The following is an 18,347-nucleotide window of genomic DNA, read 5'->3' as shown; positions in this document are numbered from 1 at the left end:
ACACTGTCTTGCAAAGGCAAACAGCAATGAACTGATTGCAATGTGGTGGTTAGATGCCCAACAGACCACTTAAAAGCTATTGCACGTGCTCAAACCAATCAGTGTTGCCAAACGCCATTTATAACTCATCTGCTCTTACTTTTGAACCGTAACCTCATATATATATTATGATAGTTTCACGTAACCTCATTATATAGTTTAATGATAACAATAATTACAATTTATGAAAGCCTTTTTTATTTGAATAAAAAAAAATAATACTATAAGTATAACTAATAAATTATAAAAATCCTGCCACAAAATTCTAATCATTAGTGAATACATACTTCATGATTCATGAATAGACATCTCATATATATATATATATATATATATATATATATATATATTTGCTAATACAAATACTATATACATTATAAAATATTAATTTACTAAGGAAAATAAATGAAAAATCATATTATTATATGGTAACTGTCTTATCAGATTACTGCTGTTGTAAGTTAAAGACTTAATCTTAAAGAAATCTATAAAAATGAATGTTTTCACAAGAATAGTAATAATAATCAATGTATCTCTATCTCCTCTTGTACACACTTTGTAAATGAAATAGCACATCCATTTATTGTAAAACTATAAAGATTAATGATCACGTCTTAAAATTTTGACAGTTTAATAATTTTCTTTTCTGTTTTTATACTGCCATATAGTAAATCAATTTTTAAAATTTTTGCCCGTTACAATTTATCCATTTATTACATTTCATTAAAGGAAGCAAAAATCCAATTCTAATGAAATTTTTATTAACAGAAGAAATAACGGGCTATGTATAATTTTTAATTTATATGCCTAGGAATATATTTTTTTTTGCTTATATTCCATTCATAAAATTGTTAACAATATTGTCTAACAATTTTTTTTCAAATCTTTATCTAGGGCTTTGGCCCTCTCTTGGTGGAAAATGTAACTTTTTCTTGTTCATTTTGCATTTTAAAAATATTAGGGACAAAATTATTTCTAAAAAATTTTGTCAATTACATTATTTTCTACTCGTATATCTTGGATCAGCAACTCTATCCACTTATCAGTGAAAAGATAAGTTTATTTTACAAAATAAAGATTTCATTTTACATTATAACAAATGATAATCCTATAGGAAAAATGTTGATATTATTGAATCCTACACCATGAATGAGAGAGTGGATTGTTAATAACAACTTCCAAACTCTTCATTCATTCTGTAAAGAATACTGAAACTTAATAATGACAGATAAATACTGATCAAATTCTTTAATTATAAATAAATTCAATTAATTTAAACAATATTTTTTACATAAACTACAAATTGAACATGAGTTTTTCATAACTCCCAAAATAACATTTTAAATAATACAAAATATACCGACAGAAAAAGCATCATCAGATTTTCTATGTAATAATCCAATTAAATTTAATTTAAGAAATGCATCTGTCGGTGGTTTTTTGTTATATATTAAATACAAAAATATAATGAACAACGCATTACTATTTATAATAGCACTAGTTGTGTAAACATTAACGCTTCAAAATAATACGTGTACCTAATTTAATATGAATGTTAATCATAAATTTGATTTATTCAAAGATTTTTTTTGTTGTAAATCTTAAATCAATCAGTTAAAATACTAAAAATAATCTTTAATAAGTATTAAATTTTCTAACAAAAGAAATTTTCTCATGATAAATCATAAGCAATTGTTACACCTTTATATTCTTTAAACAATACCTTTGTTTTAACTTAATACCAACAATTTTGTTTAATTTTCAATTCAATTTTGTTAGAATCATGACTTATTTTAGTCCATCAAGATAATAGAAGAAATGATCATTATTTCATTATTTTTACATTATATGCCCCAAAACATTTTAGAGAAAAAATTTGTTAAAATCCTTTAAATGAGAAGATACTGTGAAGCAACTAAAAAAAAAAAAAAAAAAAAAAAAAACTGTTATGCATTAAAGATTGAATAATAATGTTATCTTGTTATCTCTACATTTAACATTAAATACTATTGCACGACAGTTCTAATATAGTACTTTTAATAGATAAACATATTTCTTCCAATACAATTTTCCTATATAATTCTAACAGAAATAAAATAGCAACAGGTAAAAATAATGAAAAAAGAATTACTGTGGCAATTAGTAATTTTCTAGATTGATAATTTGATTATCAGCTTATTTTCAAAAGTTTAAAAAACCCATCAAAACTCAGTAAAAATCATTCAATAAATTGATAAAACTCAAGATATCATGCAATTAATGTGATTCTCAACTAAAAATAACTGTTGTTCCAGCTCTGTAATTAATATCTTCATGATTGATACTGATGGCTATTCTAATCCCTTTTAGCACAAAAAAATGAATAGTATTTTAATGGTACATTTCCTACTACAAATAATGAATTCTTGTAATCAAAGCTGTCAAATTATTCTATAACTACAGTTTCAATTTTTTCATAATTATGAAAAGAAATTAAATTTTTTTTAAAGTTGTATATTGCTGTTTATTTACCTAAAAATTAAGCCTATTGTCGAGAAATGTTATGATTTAATTGCTTACTGAATTTCGGTAATTATGTGATTAAATTTCAATGGTTCATTAAAATTTAAAAGGAAGTAATAAATAAAAAAATTATCAACTTTTTGTAAAAAACAGTATTGGATTTACTGTGAAATTGTGAAATCCCCTCTCAAAAACTTAAACGTAGAAATGATAATTAACAGAAAAGAGAACAATTTTAAAGTTCCGGAGAATCAAATGCCAGAATGTTTTTTCCCTAAAATAATAGCACTTATAAAATTTATATTATTCCAAAAGCATAATAGCAAAAAAATAATCAAAGATTGTTTTTTAAATATACTATTTGGCTACTTTCATATACCTAAATTTATTTAGATCACCGGTAACTAAACTTTTTCAAGTTGTACCAATTTTGTGCCAATATATTTTGCAGTACTTTCCCATAAACTGGACTCTCTACATTAGTAAAATGTCTTTATTAAAAAATATAGCGCCTGTTAAAGCTGTAGATTAACTAAATACTCAACACAGAGTAAATTTCTTCAATTTTTTTTGTAGATACTAATCATTAATAACTCTACACTGATAGTTTAGGTTGTCTTCTGTTAGTTTTCTAATATATTTGAATAAAGTAAATATTTAATATTATATAAAAATAACAGATAAAAGCAAACTTATTTTGTCTTTTATCACAAAGTTTAATTTATATCACATTTTTTCATTTGTCTCGTAACTTTAAATGGTTAACTCATTAATGACTATAAGTCATTACTGTTTTAAATTTCTAAATGCACTCCAGCACATATGTCATCCCAGGTAGAGAATTATGATTCTGATAATAAAAGAAAATAACAACTATAGGTTATAATTATGTCTGACGGTTAAAAATTCATTTGTTAAAATAAAATAACTACATATGAACTAAAATTAACGTATTCTACTTCAAAGCGCACTTAGGTTGCAATATAAAAGATTATTTCGGCTTAAAAAAGACTTACTGATCTCTACTTTATTTTCTTTTACAATATTTTAATACCTAACATGCTCTTATCACATATCAAGGCCTTACCTAACCTTACCTTACTTTTAATAAAATTAAAAAAAATAATAATCCTTCATCAACGAAGATTCTTTCACCTGACTTTTATATTCAGAATGAAGTAAAGACAAGGTTCAAGTAGGGCTGAGTATATTAAAATAAATCTAAACGTTCTCATAATATTTTTTTAAAAAATAATAATTTATTAACTAAATTTTATAAAAAATATTTAATAACATTAACAATAATAATATAAAATATATTTACATATCTTAAAAAAATAAAATAAATAGTAAACTGAATAAAACAAAAACAGAATAGTGCAATATGGATATTGGTGATGCAATTTGATGAAAAGACTGATAAAAATGAAAATGATGATAAGATTTAGTGTCTGTGCAAGGTTTTAGAAAAATGTGCTACAGACAAGGGGCGGACTACACTATATCATTACAACAGGACATTTACCGGAAATGTCCACCACAGGGTAAAGCAGCAAAAGAAAAAACAACAAAATGATGCATATCAGCGACCACAGCACCATCACAGCATTATGCACAATATATAAAATATAATAGTAATTATAAATTAATATTAATAATAAATATCTAATCATATCATTATTAAAGCATTCCATTGTTATATCAATATAAATTAGACTTAATCAGGTAAAATAGATTCTATATAAACTTTACTTACATTTCTTCAAAATAATAAAGGGCAGGGCGTTTAATTAAATATATTATTACATTGTAGGTTTAAAAGAAATATAAATTTAATTAAATCATGAAATTAAGCAATAATTAATTGCTAAATAATAAAACTAGCTTCAGTTAAATAAGAAACGAATATCGTTTCTTATTTAGATAATATGACTTTTTTTTTCAAAACTCGATTTATCACTTGCCTCATATGCCATATCAACTGTTTGAAATGTTCTGATCATATTTATGATTTAGTAACTTTCAAAACATTTTTCTATGTTAAAATCATGTACCCATGAAAAATAAATTTTGTACAGGGTCATATCTACTACAATTACACAGATAAATATCTAACTAAATTACGCAGTATACTCCATGATCTTATTTATATGATTCATATGTGACAACTTGATAAAATACTTGTGAATCATCTTTTCACAAGTTTTTTATTTTTGTTCTTTATGATATAATTAACCAAAAGAACTTTAAAAAAATAAATATTAACTTATTTAAAAAAAGATAAATATTAGAGAATATTTTATAAAAACATTTAATATTTTATCAAAACAGTTAAATAATAAAACTATTAAGAAGGATTTTTATTTGTCAAGTAAATGCTTTCCATAACGTAAGATAAACCCTGTATCAAAACAGTTAAATAATAAAACTATTAAGAAGGATTTTTATTTGTCAAGTAAATGCTTTACATAACGTAAGATAAACATATTATTATACAGCTGACTATACTGCACATGTTTATATAAGCAAAGTACTTAAAAGAAAATTTATCTGAAAATACATTACGTGTGTGGTTTCTGCAGTAAATCACAACTCAGGAATTGTATCTTTTTTTTTTTAACATAGAACTAAATAAATACTCTTTTTTTATAATAAAGATAAAAATTACAGACATAGACTTTCTATTGTGTTAGATGCATGTAAATATCTAAAAAAATAAATTTATTAAAAATTTTTATAATGTAAATAAGCACAGTATTACAAGAACTAAAAGATAAGAGGTTAAAAATTAATATACGATTAAAAAAGTAATTAAGTACAGAGTAAAACAAGTTAAAATTTAATATAATATTAATCAATTGTTTCACATTTTCTTCATCTTCATCTTATCAACATTTTCTCTATGAAATAATAATAAGGTCAAACATATTTGTTACTAACAATTTATCAAAATAGTCAGTTCTCATATAATACAGTAGTCATTTCGCTGGGAAAACTTAATTATAAAACGTGGAACAGACTAATTAAATGAGGAAATAAAGTGAACTTTGAGAACAGCAAGTAAACATGTATATTAATCACTAAATGACATTGCATTTATCACTGATATTATTTTTTTTAATGATACAGTGAAATTAATTACCTAGAAAAGTAAAAAGATAAAGAGCATTGCTGAGACACGAATGGATATCGATATATATACTAGTGAATATATATATATATATATATTTCTTAATATGTACACCTGTCAAGGAGGCAGAGGAACATACTATGTTCAAACTGAAAATTATTAATGTACACGTACATACTGTGCACATTTTTAAAATACAAGACCAATTTTAAATTAGGGTATAACAAAGTTATACTTCATAGTAGAGTTTAGTAGTGTTCATACTTCCACAGTATGCTTCTTTTTATTATTATATATTTTCTTCTTTTAAAATACGTTACTTGCCGATGATGCTACAATAAACATAAAAAAAAAGGGTAAAAATCTCAAGTTGTTATCTTTACAGGAACAAATAATTACATAATTTCCAAAATAAGGAGTAATTGAAACAATTTTCAAAATAAAAGTAACCTTTGTTTCTTTTTAACTACCTATTATTTCTAATGATAAAATAATAGAAAAAATAAACACTTTAAAAACGATTCTGCATCAATCTACAAAACTTCCTATTAAAAATAATTTTGAAGGAAGAGCAATTAATTTAAATAAGAAAATCATTACACAAAGCTGATTTTTCAGCATTTTTGTAAAGAACATGAAAGTCAAATTTTTTTATCAAAGAACAGAAATAACTCAAGGGTGCTGCCTACCAATGATTTTGTTTAATAAGTATGTCGAAGATAAGATCAAACATACTCTAGAAGATTAACATACCAGCATCATTGTAGGATAGAAATATAAGTACTAGAAATAATGTAAACTGTATAAATTAAACTGATGACATGGTGTTTTTAAAAAGAATGAAACAGAATAAACATAGATGATGTTAGAAGTCTAGTGATGAGTCAGGGGAATGAGGGGGTTACAGACTTTCTAAAATAATGCGATCACCAAATATTTCTTCCAAAAATTCCACGGTATTTTTGGATGTATTTCCCTGTCTTTATGACATAACTTTATATGACATTTCCCTGTCTTGTTACAGGTAACAATAGCATTCATCAGGCTAGATAAGAGCTACAGATTGCATAATTATATCCTGGTATGCCAGACAGTAAAGAGTTTCATAAAAATATTCGGGCTCATTATTCGTCGTTGAGAAATTGCACACCAAATCCGTACCTTCTGGGAGTGCAGCAGCAATTTATGTAAGATTTGTGGATTTTGTGTCCACCAATATCTTTGTTCTGACTACTGATGTAACCACTAAAGAAAAAAATATGTCTCATCCCTAAAAAACACATTACCCAGTATGCCCATTTCATTACTTTCCACCTGGTTGATAAACCACTGGCAGTACTTCCTTATTCTTTTAACAGTGTCTGGAGGTTTTAGTTCCTGTACACAATGTATTTGATATGCATGTAGACCTATTTCTTTGTGGCCTTTTTTTGCATTTGCAATTTTTTTCATATGATATTGCTGTCAATGAAGATAATTTACACATACTTTTCCTTGGAGTCTATCCAAAGTAATGCACATAGTGCGCTATGAAATGATTGCAATGTATGTTTCTAATAAAATAAAACTAGTAGGTGCACAGTTTTGTACTGTTATAATATAATGACATACTATTATTATATCAGTGACCTAACTATCTGTTGTAGGAAATGCAATCCCTATTTCATTACCCAAATTAAGTTGATTACACATTATAAAACATGTATTATAGGAGAACTGACTATTAATAATCATATTATACAACATTTAATAAAATCTCTAGTAAGTTTTTGATAAAATTCTACGACTGCTTTCATTATATTTTGTCAATATTGCTGTAGAAATACTTGCCCAAGTAGAAGGACTTACAAGTTACATTACAATTTGATAGCAATTCTGCATTATGGCTGTGATTATAAATTCATTTTTACAAAAAAATGTCCTCTCTAGAGAGAGGTACAAACATTAAAAAATAAACCACACGTATATAGATGGTCTTTCCAAAAATTAAAATAAAAGGAAATCCTACTTCAGCAAGTTTCTCTAAAACAACTCTGTAAAATAATATTTACTGTTTCTGTGTACATATGCTTACCTAATACTGATCAATGGAGAGTAAAATTAATGTTTTGAAAAACATTAATTTTTTATAATTTTGCCTGCCTAAAAAAATTTCATAAGTTTTACCAGATAAACATATAAAGCGATGATTAAAGTAAGTTGTAAGTGATTTCAAAACATCTACAGCGAAAAAAAATCTAGCAAATAATATTAATTAAAAACAAGTTAATTAAATGTAAAAATTTAAGAAGAAAAAATAATGAAAAACTGTGAAAAGAATATAAAATAATAAATGTAAATGTGATTTAATTTATAGTAAAGAAAAGGTAAAATAATAAATAATAATAATAATGATAATACATTAAGAAAATTAAAGTAATAGAGCTAACCTGTACGCATGGTTTACGTAGATTAACGCAGAGGCCATCAGCATCGCTGCTGTAATGTTCGACAAGTTCTTGTAATGTTCGGAATGTAGTTCTACGAGCAATAAAAAATCCACCTTCATCTAACTGTCTAATTCTATAATGTTTCACGGTATCACCATCTCTTACTGTAATTAATAAATCCAACATACAATTACTGATAAATATTATAGGAAAATGTAATTACATAATTGATATGAAATAAAAAAATGTCAGCATAAACTCGGTTGTATATATAAAGTGCTACAATCATAAAGGTTGACAATGTTTGAAATGAATTATAAATCACACCCAAAGATATAGCTATTTTTATGAATAACAATCATCCATCGACAGCCTTATTAAATAGGATTGAAGTGATTTCTTCAGTGAGCTGAATATAATCTTACATACTGACATGCTGATCCCAAAGAAATGCAGATATAATGTTCTGCCTTACACAACAGCTCACTCTTAATACCAAAGACTTTGGCTATACAATGAACATGATTACTTTTTGAGAAGCCAACTTCTTTATCGCAGCCAAAAGAAAGATTAGGGCAATTAGTGTAAAGCAAACAAAATAATAATTGAACTCAAATTATTTATAAAACTATAATTTTAAATGAATACATTAGGTCTTATTCACAGTAAACGTTTGGTTTTCAACAAGCATGCTTTAAAATAATAAACAAAAATACTTCTATGGTTCATCTTGTAGACATCTTTTTTCCTTTTTGACTTAAAAAATGATTAAAACAGGTAATAATGTTACTACAAATATCTGAAGTAGAGCAAAGATCTCAAATTTTTTACATTTAATACAAGTAACATTGAAAGTGGTTAATACAATATAGTAGTGTACAATTTAAAAGGAATATTTGTAAACTTTTCCTAATTTTAGTTAAATGTTGCAGTTGTATGATTATTCATTCAATTAACTATATAACAAGAAGGAATGAAAATTTGTCAATAAAAATTGATACAACATAAAATACAAGTGGAATTTATAAATGTATAAAAACTTTCAATGATATTGCTCACAACCTCTTCTCAAAGAAGTATTTTTTATTTATATTATGATAATTAAGACTGTATACTGAAAATAATAACTAAAATTATCTCATTTAATCACTAACAATAAGCAAAGACAGCTACTAAGAAAATATTCTAACAGCAAAATGAATGTTAGAACACCTGCAACTATATATTCCTCACATTAATAAACAAATTCTACGGTTTAATTTTAATTCAATAAAAGATTTGGATTTTTTAAATGTAAACATACAATACAAGTTAACAGTCTAACCACGCCTGATTTAAATCTCATCAATCAGCTGTTGTTATGCAATCCCTAGACGGTTCTGACAAATTGTAATATACCAGGTGTACAAAAAAGAATACCAGGATTTTAAATTGTTGTAATAGCTCTCGAATTAGGTGTACAAATTGATTAAAGGTTAGAATATAAAAGCAAAAACAGAAGTTTTTAGTTACATGCATGGTGACAGATTCCTACTTTCCACCTGAACCTTTTGTATTTTGTAGTTTCCTAAATGTGAACCTGTAATTACAGTTCAACATATGCTTTTCATACAAAGTATAACCGTAATCCTCCAAGTGACAATAACATTTGCTGATGGCATGATTGGTTTGATACAACCAGATGTTTATATAAAGGGAAAAGTATGGGACAACCAAGGGTGTCTGAAGAAAATGTTGAACGTATGTATCAGGGAGTCTTTTCTGCACAGTTCTAAAAAAATCTGTTAGAAAGGCCAGCTGTGAACTAGCAATGCCAGTGAAGAGAGTGTAGAATGTTTTAAGGAAGCTTACATTTGTGTTTGTATCATTTACAGCTGTTACAAGCTTTGAGCCCTACAATTTCTCTTTTTTCTGTTTAGCCTCTGGAACCACCGTAAGGTATTACTTCAGAGAACGAAATTTATGAATGTAAATGACATGTAGTCTTGTACACTGTCAGGTCGAACATTCCTGAGATGTGTGGTTAATTGAGAACGAAATTTATGAATGTAAATGACATGTAGTCTTGTACACTGTCAGGTCGAACATTCCTGAGATGTGTGGTTAATTGAAACCCAACCAACAAAGATCTCTGGTATTCACAACCTACCATCTACGCAGTGTCGACTGAATTTGCGATTAGAATATTGCAATATGAAAATTACAACTTTCTTGATCGTATTGTGTTTAGTGATGAGTCAATATTTCATCTTCCTGAAAAAGTTAACACACATAATATCCATATGAGATCAGAAAATTCCCATGAACCCTTACAGTGTGAAAAGGACTTCCTTAAATTAAATATTTTCTGTGCAACATCCCTATGGCAAGTTTACAGGCCTTTTTTTTTTTTACTGAAGCAATCATATTAGGAATTTCTTATTTAGAAATGCTGCATACATGTGTCTTTCTTTGACTGCAAGATGGATCAGAGAATTTTATTTGGCAACAAGATGGTATGCTTTCTCACAGACATACCTCTGTATGAGATACCCTGCTATGTACCTACCTTATTTGAGGTATAGGATTGAAGGAGCTGTGGCTTCCATTACTGCAGACATGTCAGTTAAAATAAAGGTCAAATTTTGGGTGTGTGCCATGTGATCAAAGGTGTAAGCTTTGAACAGTTGGAAAAAACTGTAAGAGTGACTCTCATTTTATTTGTGGCTCGTTACAATAAGTCAAAGTTAGATCAAAGTGATATCAAACAGCTTTGAAACTGCAGTAATTTTTTTTTTTGTACATCCTGTACTTAATTACAGGGTAGGCGGGTGAAAGTATTCAGCCAAAAGTACATGGAACAAAATTATACTGATTCATACATCCTAATAATGATTGATCAGTCAACAGTATGCTGCCTGAGGATGTGGCATACTAATAATTTAATTATATCAGAATCTGTAAATCAAGGTCTGCTAAATTGATTTACTAAAATTTATTAAAAAGTCACCCGTTCAAGAACAGAATAATAGATCCAAAATAATTGTCCCTTCTGTGTAAGTATATTTTGATTTTTTTTTGGGAGGGTAAAAAATGTTTTCGCATTATCATCATTCAGAACAAATATAATACAATATTACAAAAAAAAAAAAACATATTACAATAATTATTAAATAGTCGAATACTAATACACGACCTTAAGAAAGAAGATATTTGATAACATCATATTGTTGCCTAGAATATCTTGGATGTTAGCTCCTAATTTAAATGTATGATCCAATGCCACAAAACACACATAGTCTACAAGGATGTGGTGTATCATTAGTTGGCAGTGCTGCAAACATTAACGGGTGCATCAGTACGATTAAAAACACCTAATTTTTTAATACTTTTCACACAGGTGAATCTTTGAGTTATATTAATCTAAACATTGAATGAGTTATTACAAAAATTTTATATCTATCAATGTTTTTTTTTTGTAATTACTATGTTATACCACATTATTTGGAGTACAATATTTTATTAATTTACATTCTTCTACAAATCAACAAAACTGCTGCCTGATTATGCAGTTACCATTATTACTTACCAGAAGTTTGTAACCAAATAATTCAATTAAATGTATGGCTGATTTTAATGGAATAAAATGAATACATTTCTTAACACTATACTTCAGCTGTTGGGGTTAAACTAACAGCACTGTTTAAGTACTGATCAGCCTGACAATGAACAAAATCGATCACCAGTTACTGAGCTTATAACAACAAAAAATTGAATTCCATAACAAATAGAATTTTGCTACAATAATAATGAAAATCCTTCTTAATTTTATACCTAATATATTTATAATGAAATAAAAAAAATTCATTACTTTGATTAATTTTCTAATTATAAAAGCAGCCTAGCAACTAATATAAAAAAGACAGCAAAGATATAGGTAATAAAATTTTTTAAATGAACTTCCAGAAAACTTTTATTAAGAAACCTATAAAGAAATATTAATACATAAACGTATAAAACATTAATATATTATGTTACGAAACGTATAAAGAAATATTTACATATAGAATTGAATTGTATTTGACTAAACACTATTGAAACTTTTGACTTTTTATCTTTATTATAAATTACGTCTGAGAACTAGGTTTTACAGAAACATAGTCAATAAAAATAAACTACACACAGAACGAGATTTTTGCTTTTGGTTTCATCAGTAAAAAAAAATTGAAGTACAAACTGCTAGTTATATTACTCTAAGTTTTAACAAAGTGTAAATACATTACAAATAACATGCTGCAAAGTAATTTGTCTATGGAACTTTTTAAAGATACTGCTAAAGTAGCATAATTATTCTCATCAAATTTTATGAAAAATTTTACTTCATTTGAAAGCAATTCACTTCTCATTAAATTTATTTTGTAATTTTAAGTGATATATATATATATATATTTTACCCATTAGTCACCATTAAATGCCAACCGTCTAACATTGTGCATCTGTTTAATGAAAAACTGTCTTATACAGGAATCATTTTACAAATGACTCTGATCATTAATAATTTATGCTTATTGCATTTTTTTTTATCCCAGTCCTTTACACTTACAGTTTATCACCCTTATGTTCTACGATGCTATCATGTTTTTAGAAATTAATTAAAGATTCTGCCTGGGGAAGGAGGTGTTTCATTAATTACAAGTAGACTAATCATTATAAAAAACTTATTGAACTAGATGCAAACTGAAAAAACAAACTGTAATTCACTTAAAATTATTTTTAAGTCAAAATATACCAAAACATTTTTTAATCATCAATTTTCAGTATCTTTTGTTTCATTGCTTCATTTCTCTCTATTCTGCAATAATTTATTAAAACCTACACTTTTGCTACATTCAAAATTTTCCTAATAGAATATTTACTATAAAACTATGCTAATCTTCAGGTTCTGTTACATTATTTATCATCTTTATTTGAATCATTACCGATTAAAATTAACTGGAAATGCTTTGATGAAAATAGCAATTATTCCAGATCATTTTCTAAAAACAATCTTTCAAAAGCTATTTCTGTTTTATAACTCAAATAGATATAAATTTTATCAAAGCACCTAATTTTTAATTTCTGTAACACATATATGAGAAGCCTACATCTTTCTTCAGCTTTATATTATCTATAATAAAATTGGAGGTTTTATTTAATTTACAGTGGATTATCATTCAATCCCATTTTAAAAAAAATACTTTAGATTGCATGTACTCTTCATATATCATTAAAAATTGTAGAAATTTCAAAAATACTTATATACCTGCTAACAAATATTACTTCTTAGCTAATTCAAATTGCAGTATACATCAATTTATTACAATCATTTTACATAAATTATATAGAGGAAAAAAGAAAAGATTTCTCCATTATTAGTGTTATGTTATACTTACACATTTAAATTTTTCATGCAAATTTATTAAATTTATTTAATGCAAACTACTCACTCACTTGAATTAAGATTTGAGAGAAACTGCCTTACTCTAATTTACAGTAGACTAATGAAAAGCTGGATGATATATATATATTTTAACAAATATTTAATTTAATACAGTATGAATTAAGAACTTAACTCCAGGAATCATGTCATTTATTTTACAACAAAACATGTAGAGGTAATTATTCTCTTATATTTGTACAGCGAGATTGTATAATTCTATTTTCTGATTTATTTTTACACTAAATCATTGGAGTTTTAAGAATTCTGCAGAGGTAAACCTTCAATAATATAATAATTAATGTACTTATATATTAATATTATACATATTTTATTTTTTGGATCTCAAAGAATAGTCCTTTTTTTTAACATCTTTCACTTCTTATACACAACATTATAATTTAAAAATTATTTAAATTTACTCCTTTTTAAACTTTTTCATTTGTATTTCTTATTTCATTAATATTAATTTTTGTCTTTAATATACTGTATGAACTCAAATAATTTATTAATAATTAATACATTTACAAATATTTTACTTTTAATAATTAAATATCTCCTGCTTTACATTTATAAGCCTGATAACAGCTGCAATTTATTTATATATAACCTTGTAAATACTATCTTTATAGTACATAGACCAGAATTATGTTTAATTGAAAGGATCAGAAAAAATGAAAATAATGTTTTGACAGTGTATAGCGCAACCCTATAAAAATACTTTTAAATCTTTTCCTGTATTCTTTTTTTCATTCTATAAGAAATTTTCCTTCTAAATGAAACCTGCTTTTGACTGTATTCCTCACTTCATCCACTTTTTTTAAATTTTAATACCTAATACCATTCTATAAATTTTGGTTTATTATGTTCCGCTACCATAATATTAAAGTCATCATTATATTCTATTCTGTGACTTGTCATTATTTTAATATAAGCTAGAGAAAAAAGGCAAGATGAGGTCCATAAAAGACCAAATTCCTAAATCTTAAATACAAAATTTGAGAAACATCGATTCCAGTGTAAAATTATAAAGTTATACATGCTTTGAATTACGTTTAAATAATAAAACACTATTATTTCATAAAAAATCATTCAAAATTTTTTTTTACCGAACAAATTCATTACATACCTGACAATGAATAGTCATTTCGTCTGCTCTCAGAATCTCGTATCAAGAAAGCACCATGGTCATTTTCTGGAAGTAAAAGTTTCTTCTCTGCTTCGATTCTCTTGATTTTTCCAAAGTACCATCTGAAAATAAATATATATTAACATTAAAGTGTCACAAAAAAAATATTATGGATGTAATTAAGTATAAAAAAAAACTTGTTTGCATTCTTTATTTATAATTACAATAAAATATTATATTTTCAACCATGTTAATAATCAACCGATTGAAAACTACAATGTGGTAATTCACTGAATGTCAATGGATAAAAGAAACAAAACTACCTAGTTATGGTGACTTGCATGTTTAATGAACAGTTTAAGGATTTTTATTATAAACGTTTAAATCTGAATAGAGTAGCACATGTAAATCGGAGTTTTAGCCAAATGCATAGATACTATCTGTTAAAAAATGTTACTTCTTTTCAGTATTTTAACACCTATACACTAAGAACTGAATTAGAAAATGATACTATGTTCAATTCTTAGCAAGGATCTGGTATTTTTCACTACAATTTCAACTACCTTCTCTTCTTTACTACAATAAAACTAAAAACATTTCAGAGATCTTCGTAATAACTAAAGTAGTATACACACTAATTATCAAGCACATACAACATGCAAAGTTCATTTTTTTATAGTAACAGATGAGTGTGTTAAAAAGTAAAGGGTTAAACAAACTGTCTTTCTATTATATAAAATCACACCTAAATAATCAAACATAACAAAAAAGTATATTTTTAACAGTGTTGATAAAATAATACAACTGCCGGAAAAAAAATCCTGTAAAATCCTGTTTTATTTAAGGCAATTTGTTTTTAAAATTTCTAGTTTTAAAATGAATCTAAATCATTTAAATCCCAACTCAGATTCACCAACAAGATCTAATATAAAAGTCCAACTCCATAAAAAAAGGTTTGCATTACGTCATAATGAACAATCTAAATTGAAGTTTAAGGTTTTAAACTGTCTAATTTAACTTCTGCTTGGTTACAACTTTGTTATAACTTTTAAATAAAATACAAAATTTTTATTTTTCCTAGTGTGTACATTGCAACCTATTCAACTTATGAACAATAAGCAACCCTCCCCTCTATAGCCCAATGAGATGAGGATGATATGTATGATATGTAAATGAGATGTAGTCTTGTACAAACTCAGGCTAACCATTTCTGAGATGTGTGGTTAATTGAATCCCAACCACCAAAGTACACAGTATCCATCCATTGTCTAGTATTCAAATTTGTATAAAAGTAACCAACATTTACTAGGATTTGAACCTCGGAACTTTCAATTTCACAAATCAGCTGTTAAATAAGTGATTTGCAATGACGACTTTACCAGTAGACCAGCCCAACGGTTTAAAAAAATCAGATTAACACGTAAAAAAGGACTAAAGCATCATCATATTCTAAAGGTGGTTTTATCATCAGGATAAAAGCTCTGCCTAGAAACAATATCTTTATATGCAATATTTGTACATTGTAGAAAATTGTGAGACATAAATCTTTAAACAACAAAGTATCAAAAATTCAAATAAGGTAAGTAATATTAAAATAAGATCTAAGATATGTAAACATTTTTAACATTCTCTAGTCTATTAGATGTCAATAACATAATAGTTTAGAACAGTTTTCTGAACTGATTTATTGAATGTATGAGGAAAGCAAAACTTAAAAATATTTTTGCTTTTTTGGAGAAAAGTTACAGAAATTAACACAACTTACTATATCAAAGTATCCTAAACAGACAACTGTATAATGTACAAATTTAATAAAACATCTAGCCAGAAAGAATTTTGCTGAAAACTTGTGCATTTATAATCTGAAAAAGAAATTAATTATTTTTTTTTATACTACTCACTCTATAGGTATATTTAAATTTATTGTTATACTTAATTTGTGATTAATCAATATTATTAATCACCTGAAAAAAACTGTATAAATTTCATCAAAAATTGATAAGTATATTTAAATGACTGATGATCACCCAAGAAAAACATTTGACTGAAAATGATAAAATTAAATTACACAAACAATAAACTATATGAGATAATAAAACTATTTCAGTATTATATAACTTTCATATACATAACAAAGAACAATAAAAAAATAAAAATGTGAGAAAGAGCAATGGGAAAATCTGTTGATACACATATTCTGTCCATTATTTAGTAAATTAATGCAACCTCTAAATAGGAAATGCAAGTTTTTTTGTGCAGGTCATTGGGTCTAGGTGGGCTTCAGACAGTGAAATTAGAGAAAGTGAACCGGCAACAGTGTAACACTCTATTGAGTTACACTGCTATAGAGAGCGACTACCAACCGGTTTACCTTGAGTAGCAGCAGCAGCAGTGACACACGCTGTTTATTACAAAACCAGCTAGTTAAGCGCAGGGCTGCCATTTGAGGGAAATTTTAATCGAAAAACTTAAATTATAAAAAATAAGGAAGAAAAATTACTCTTTATCAATAATAAAAACAAAAACCCAGTTGTATAATTAAAACAATTAATAAATCACAGAAAACTGTTGAGTTATAAATGTAAGTTAAAAAAACACAAACAGCATGTAGTTAAAATGTACAAATTTCTTAATAAACATTCTTAAACTTTATAGAAGGATAGTAGCTGAAACATACAAAATTAATTTAGTATTTTAAAAATAGCACAGAATGTAGTACAACAACCCACTGGTGGAGTGGAGACTACCAAACTAGACCCATCACTATAATTCAACTCAATGAAAACTTAATATTTAATTCATTAATTTCTTTTTAATATATAAAAAATTACACCACATAACTATATGTGTTGTATTCTAATATTAAAGAACACAATAGTATTAAATGAAAATTCACTTAAAGTTGATGTAAGTTGATGTGTGTGTGTATGAGTGTGTAAAAACATTTGCAACTGAAAAGGAGAAGAAAAATTAGTAGGCATCAATTAGCAATGCATTTGAAGAATAATTGATTATTATATCAGAAAATGTAATGATTTACATTAGATTATATTAAAATAAATAAATATTGTTAATAGAAAATGCACAAAAACCTTTTACAAATAAACTAAATGAACATTTCAATTAAAAATGTCATTATCAGGAGATACACTACTGATATGTCACCAGTAGCTTTGTTATTAAAAAAAGTAGATATAAAAGAAATCTAACATAAAAAACCCAGTATTTATTAAATACTACAAAATACTACTATTTCTACTTATGTTTGTAAAATAAAAATAAATATGTTTATTGACAAACATGTCAATAAAAATATTTTATTGACTAAAATATTAGGATCTAGTAAAGCAGCCTGAAGTTAAGAGGAGAAAATAGCCCACACCGCTTAATAACTATGCTTGTACATCAGTACATCACAGGGTAAGGTACCTTCTTCCCCTCTGATAATATACAAATTTATTTCAGGAAAGAAAGAGAGAGAATGAACCTTTAACAAATTATATAAATATCTTCTAAACAGAATTTATACAGCATCATTATTAATATTATAACAGGAAAACTTTCACAAATTATTAATAAATTTAAAATTCTAAGTCGTATATAGTTATCCAACAATAACTTTTTCTCAAGATTATCAATAAAGTAAGTTTCCTAACTATCTAA

The 18,347-nt window shown here is 26.2% G+C and overlaps 1 protein-coding gene across 2 annotated transcripts in view; it reads right to left on the bottom strand.

Annotated features, from left to right (window-relative positions):
* Src42A (Tyrosine-protein kinase Src42A) overlaps positions 1-18,347 on the bottom strand; it is a 302,961-nt gene that overhangs the window by 31,617 nt on the left and 252,997 nt on the right. For both annotated transcript variants that reach the window (XM_075359534.1, XM_075359533.1), the window contains exons 2-3: positions 14,685-14,806; positions 8,101-8,264 (exon numbers count right to left, since the gene is read on the bottom strand). In XM_075359534.1, coding sequence (XP_075215649.1) covers positions 8,101-8,264; positions 14,685-14,806 — 286 coding nt within the window. The remainder of the gene's footprint in view (positions 1-8,100; positions 8,265-14,684; positions 14,807-18,347) is intronic.

This window comes from Lycorma delicatula, chromosome 3, assembly GCF_047948215.1.
Source record: "Lycorma delicatula isolate Av1 chromosome 3, ASM4794821v1, whole genome shotgun sequence".
Classification (NCBI taxonomy): Eukaryota; Metazoa; Arthropoda; class Insecta; order Hemiptera; family Fulgoridae; genus Lycorma; species Lycorma delicatula.
Note: the sequence above shows the minus strand (reverse complement) of the source record. Positions and strands in the feature narration are given on the sequence as shown.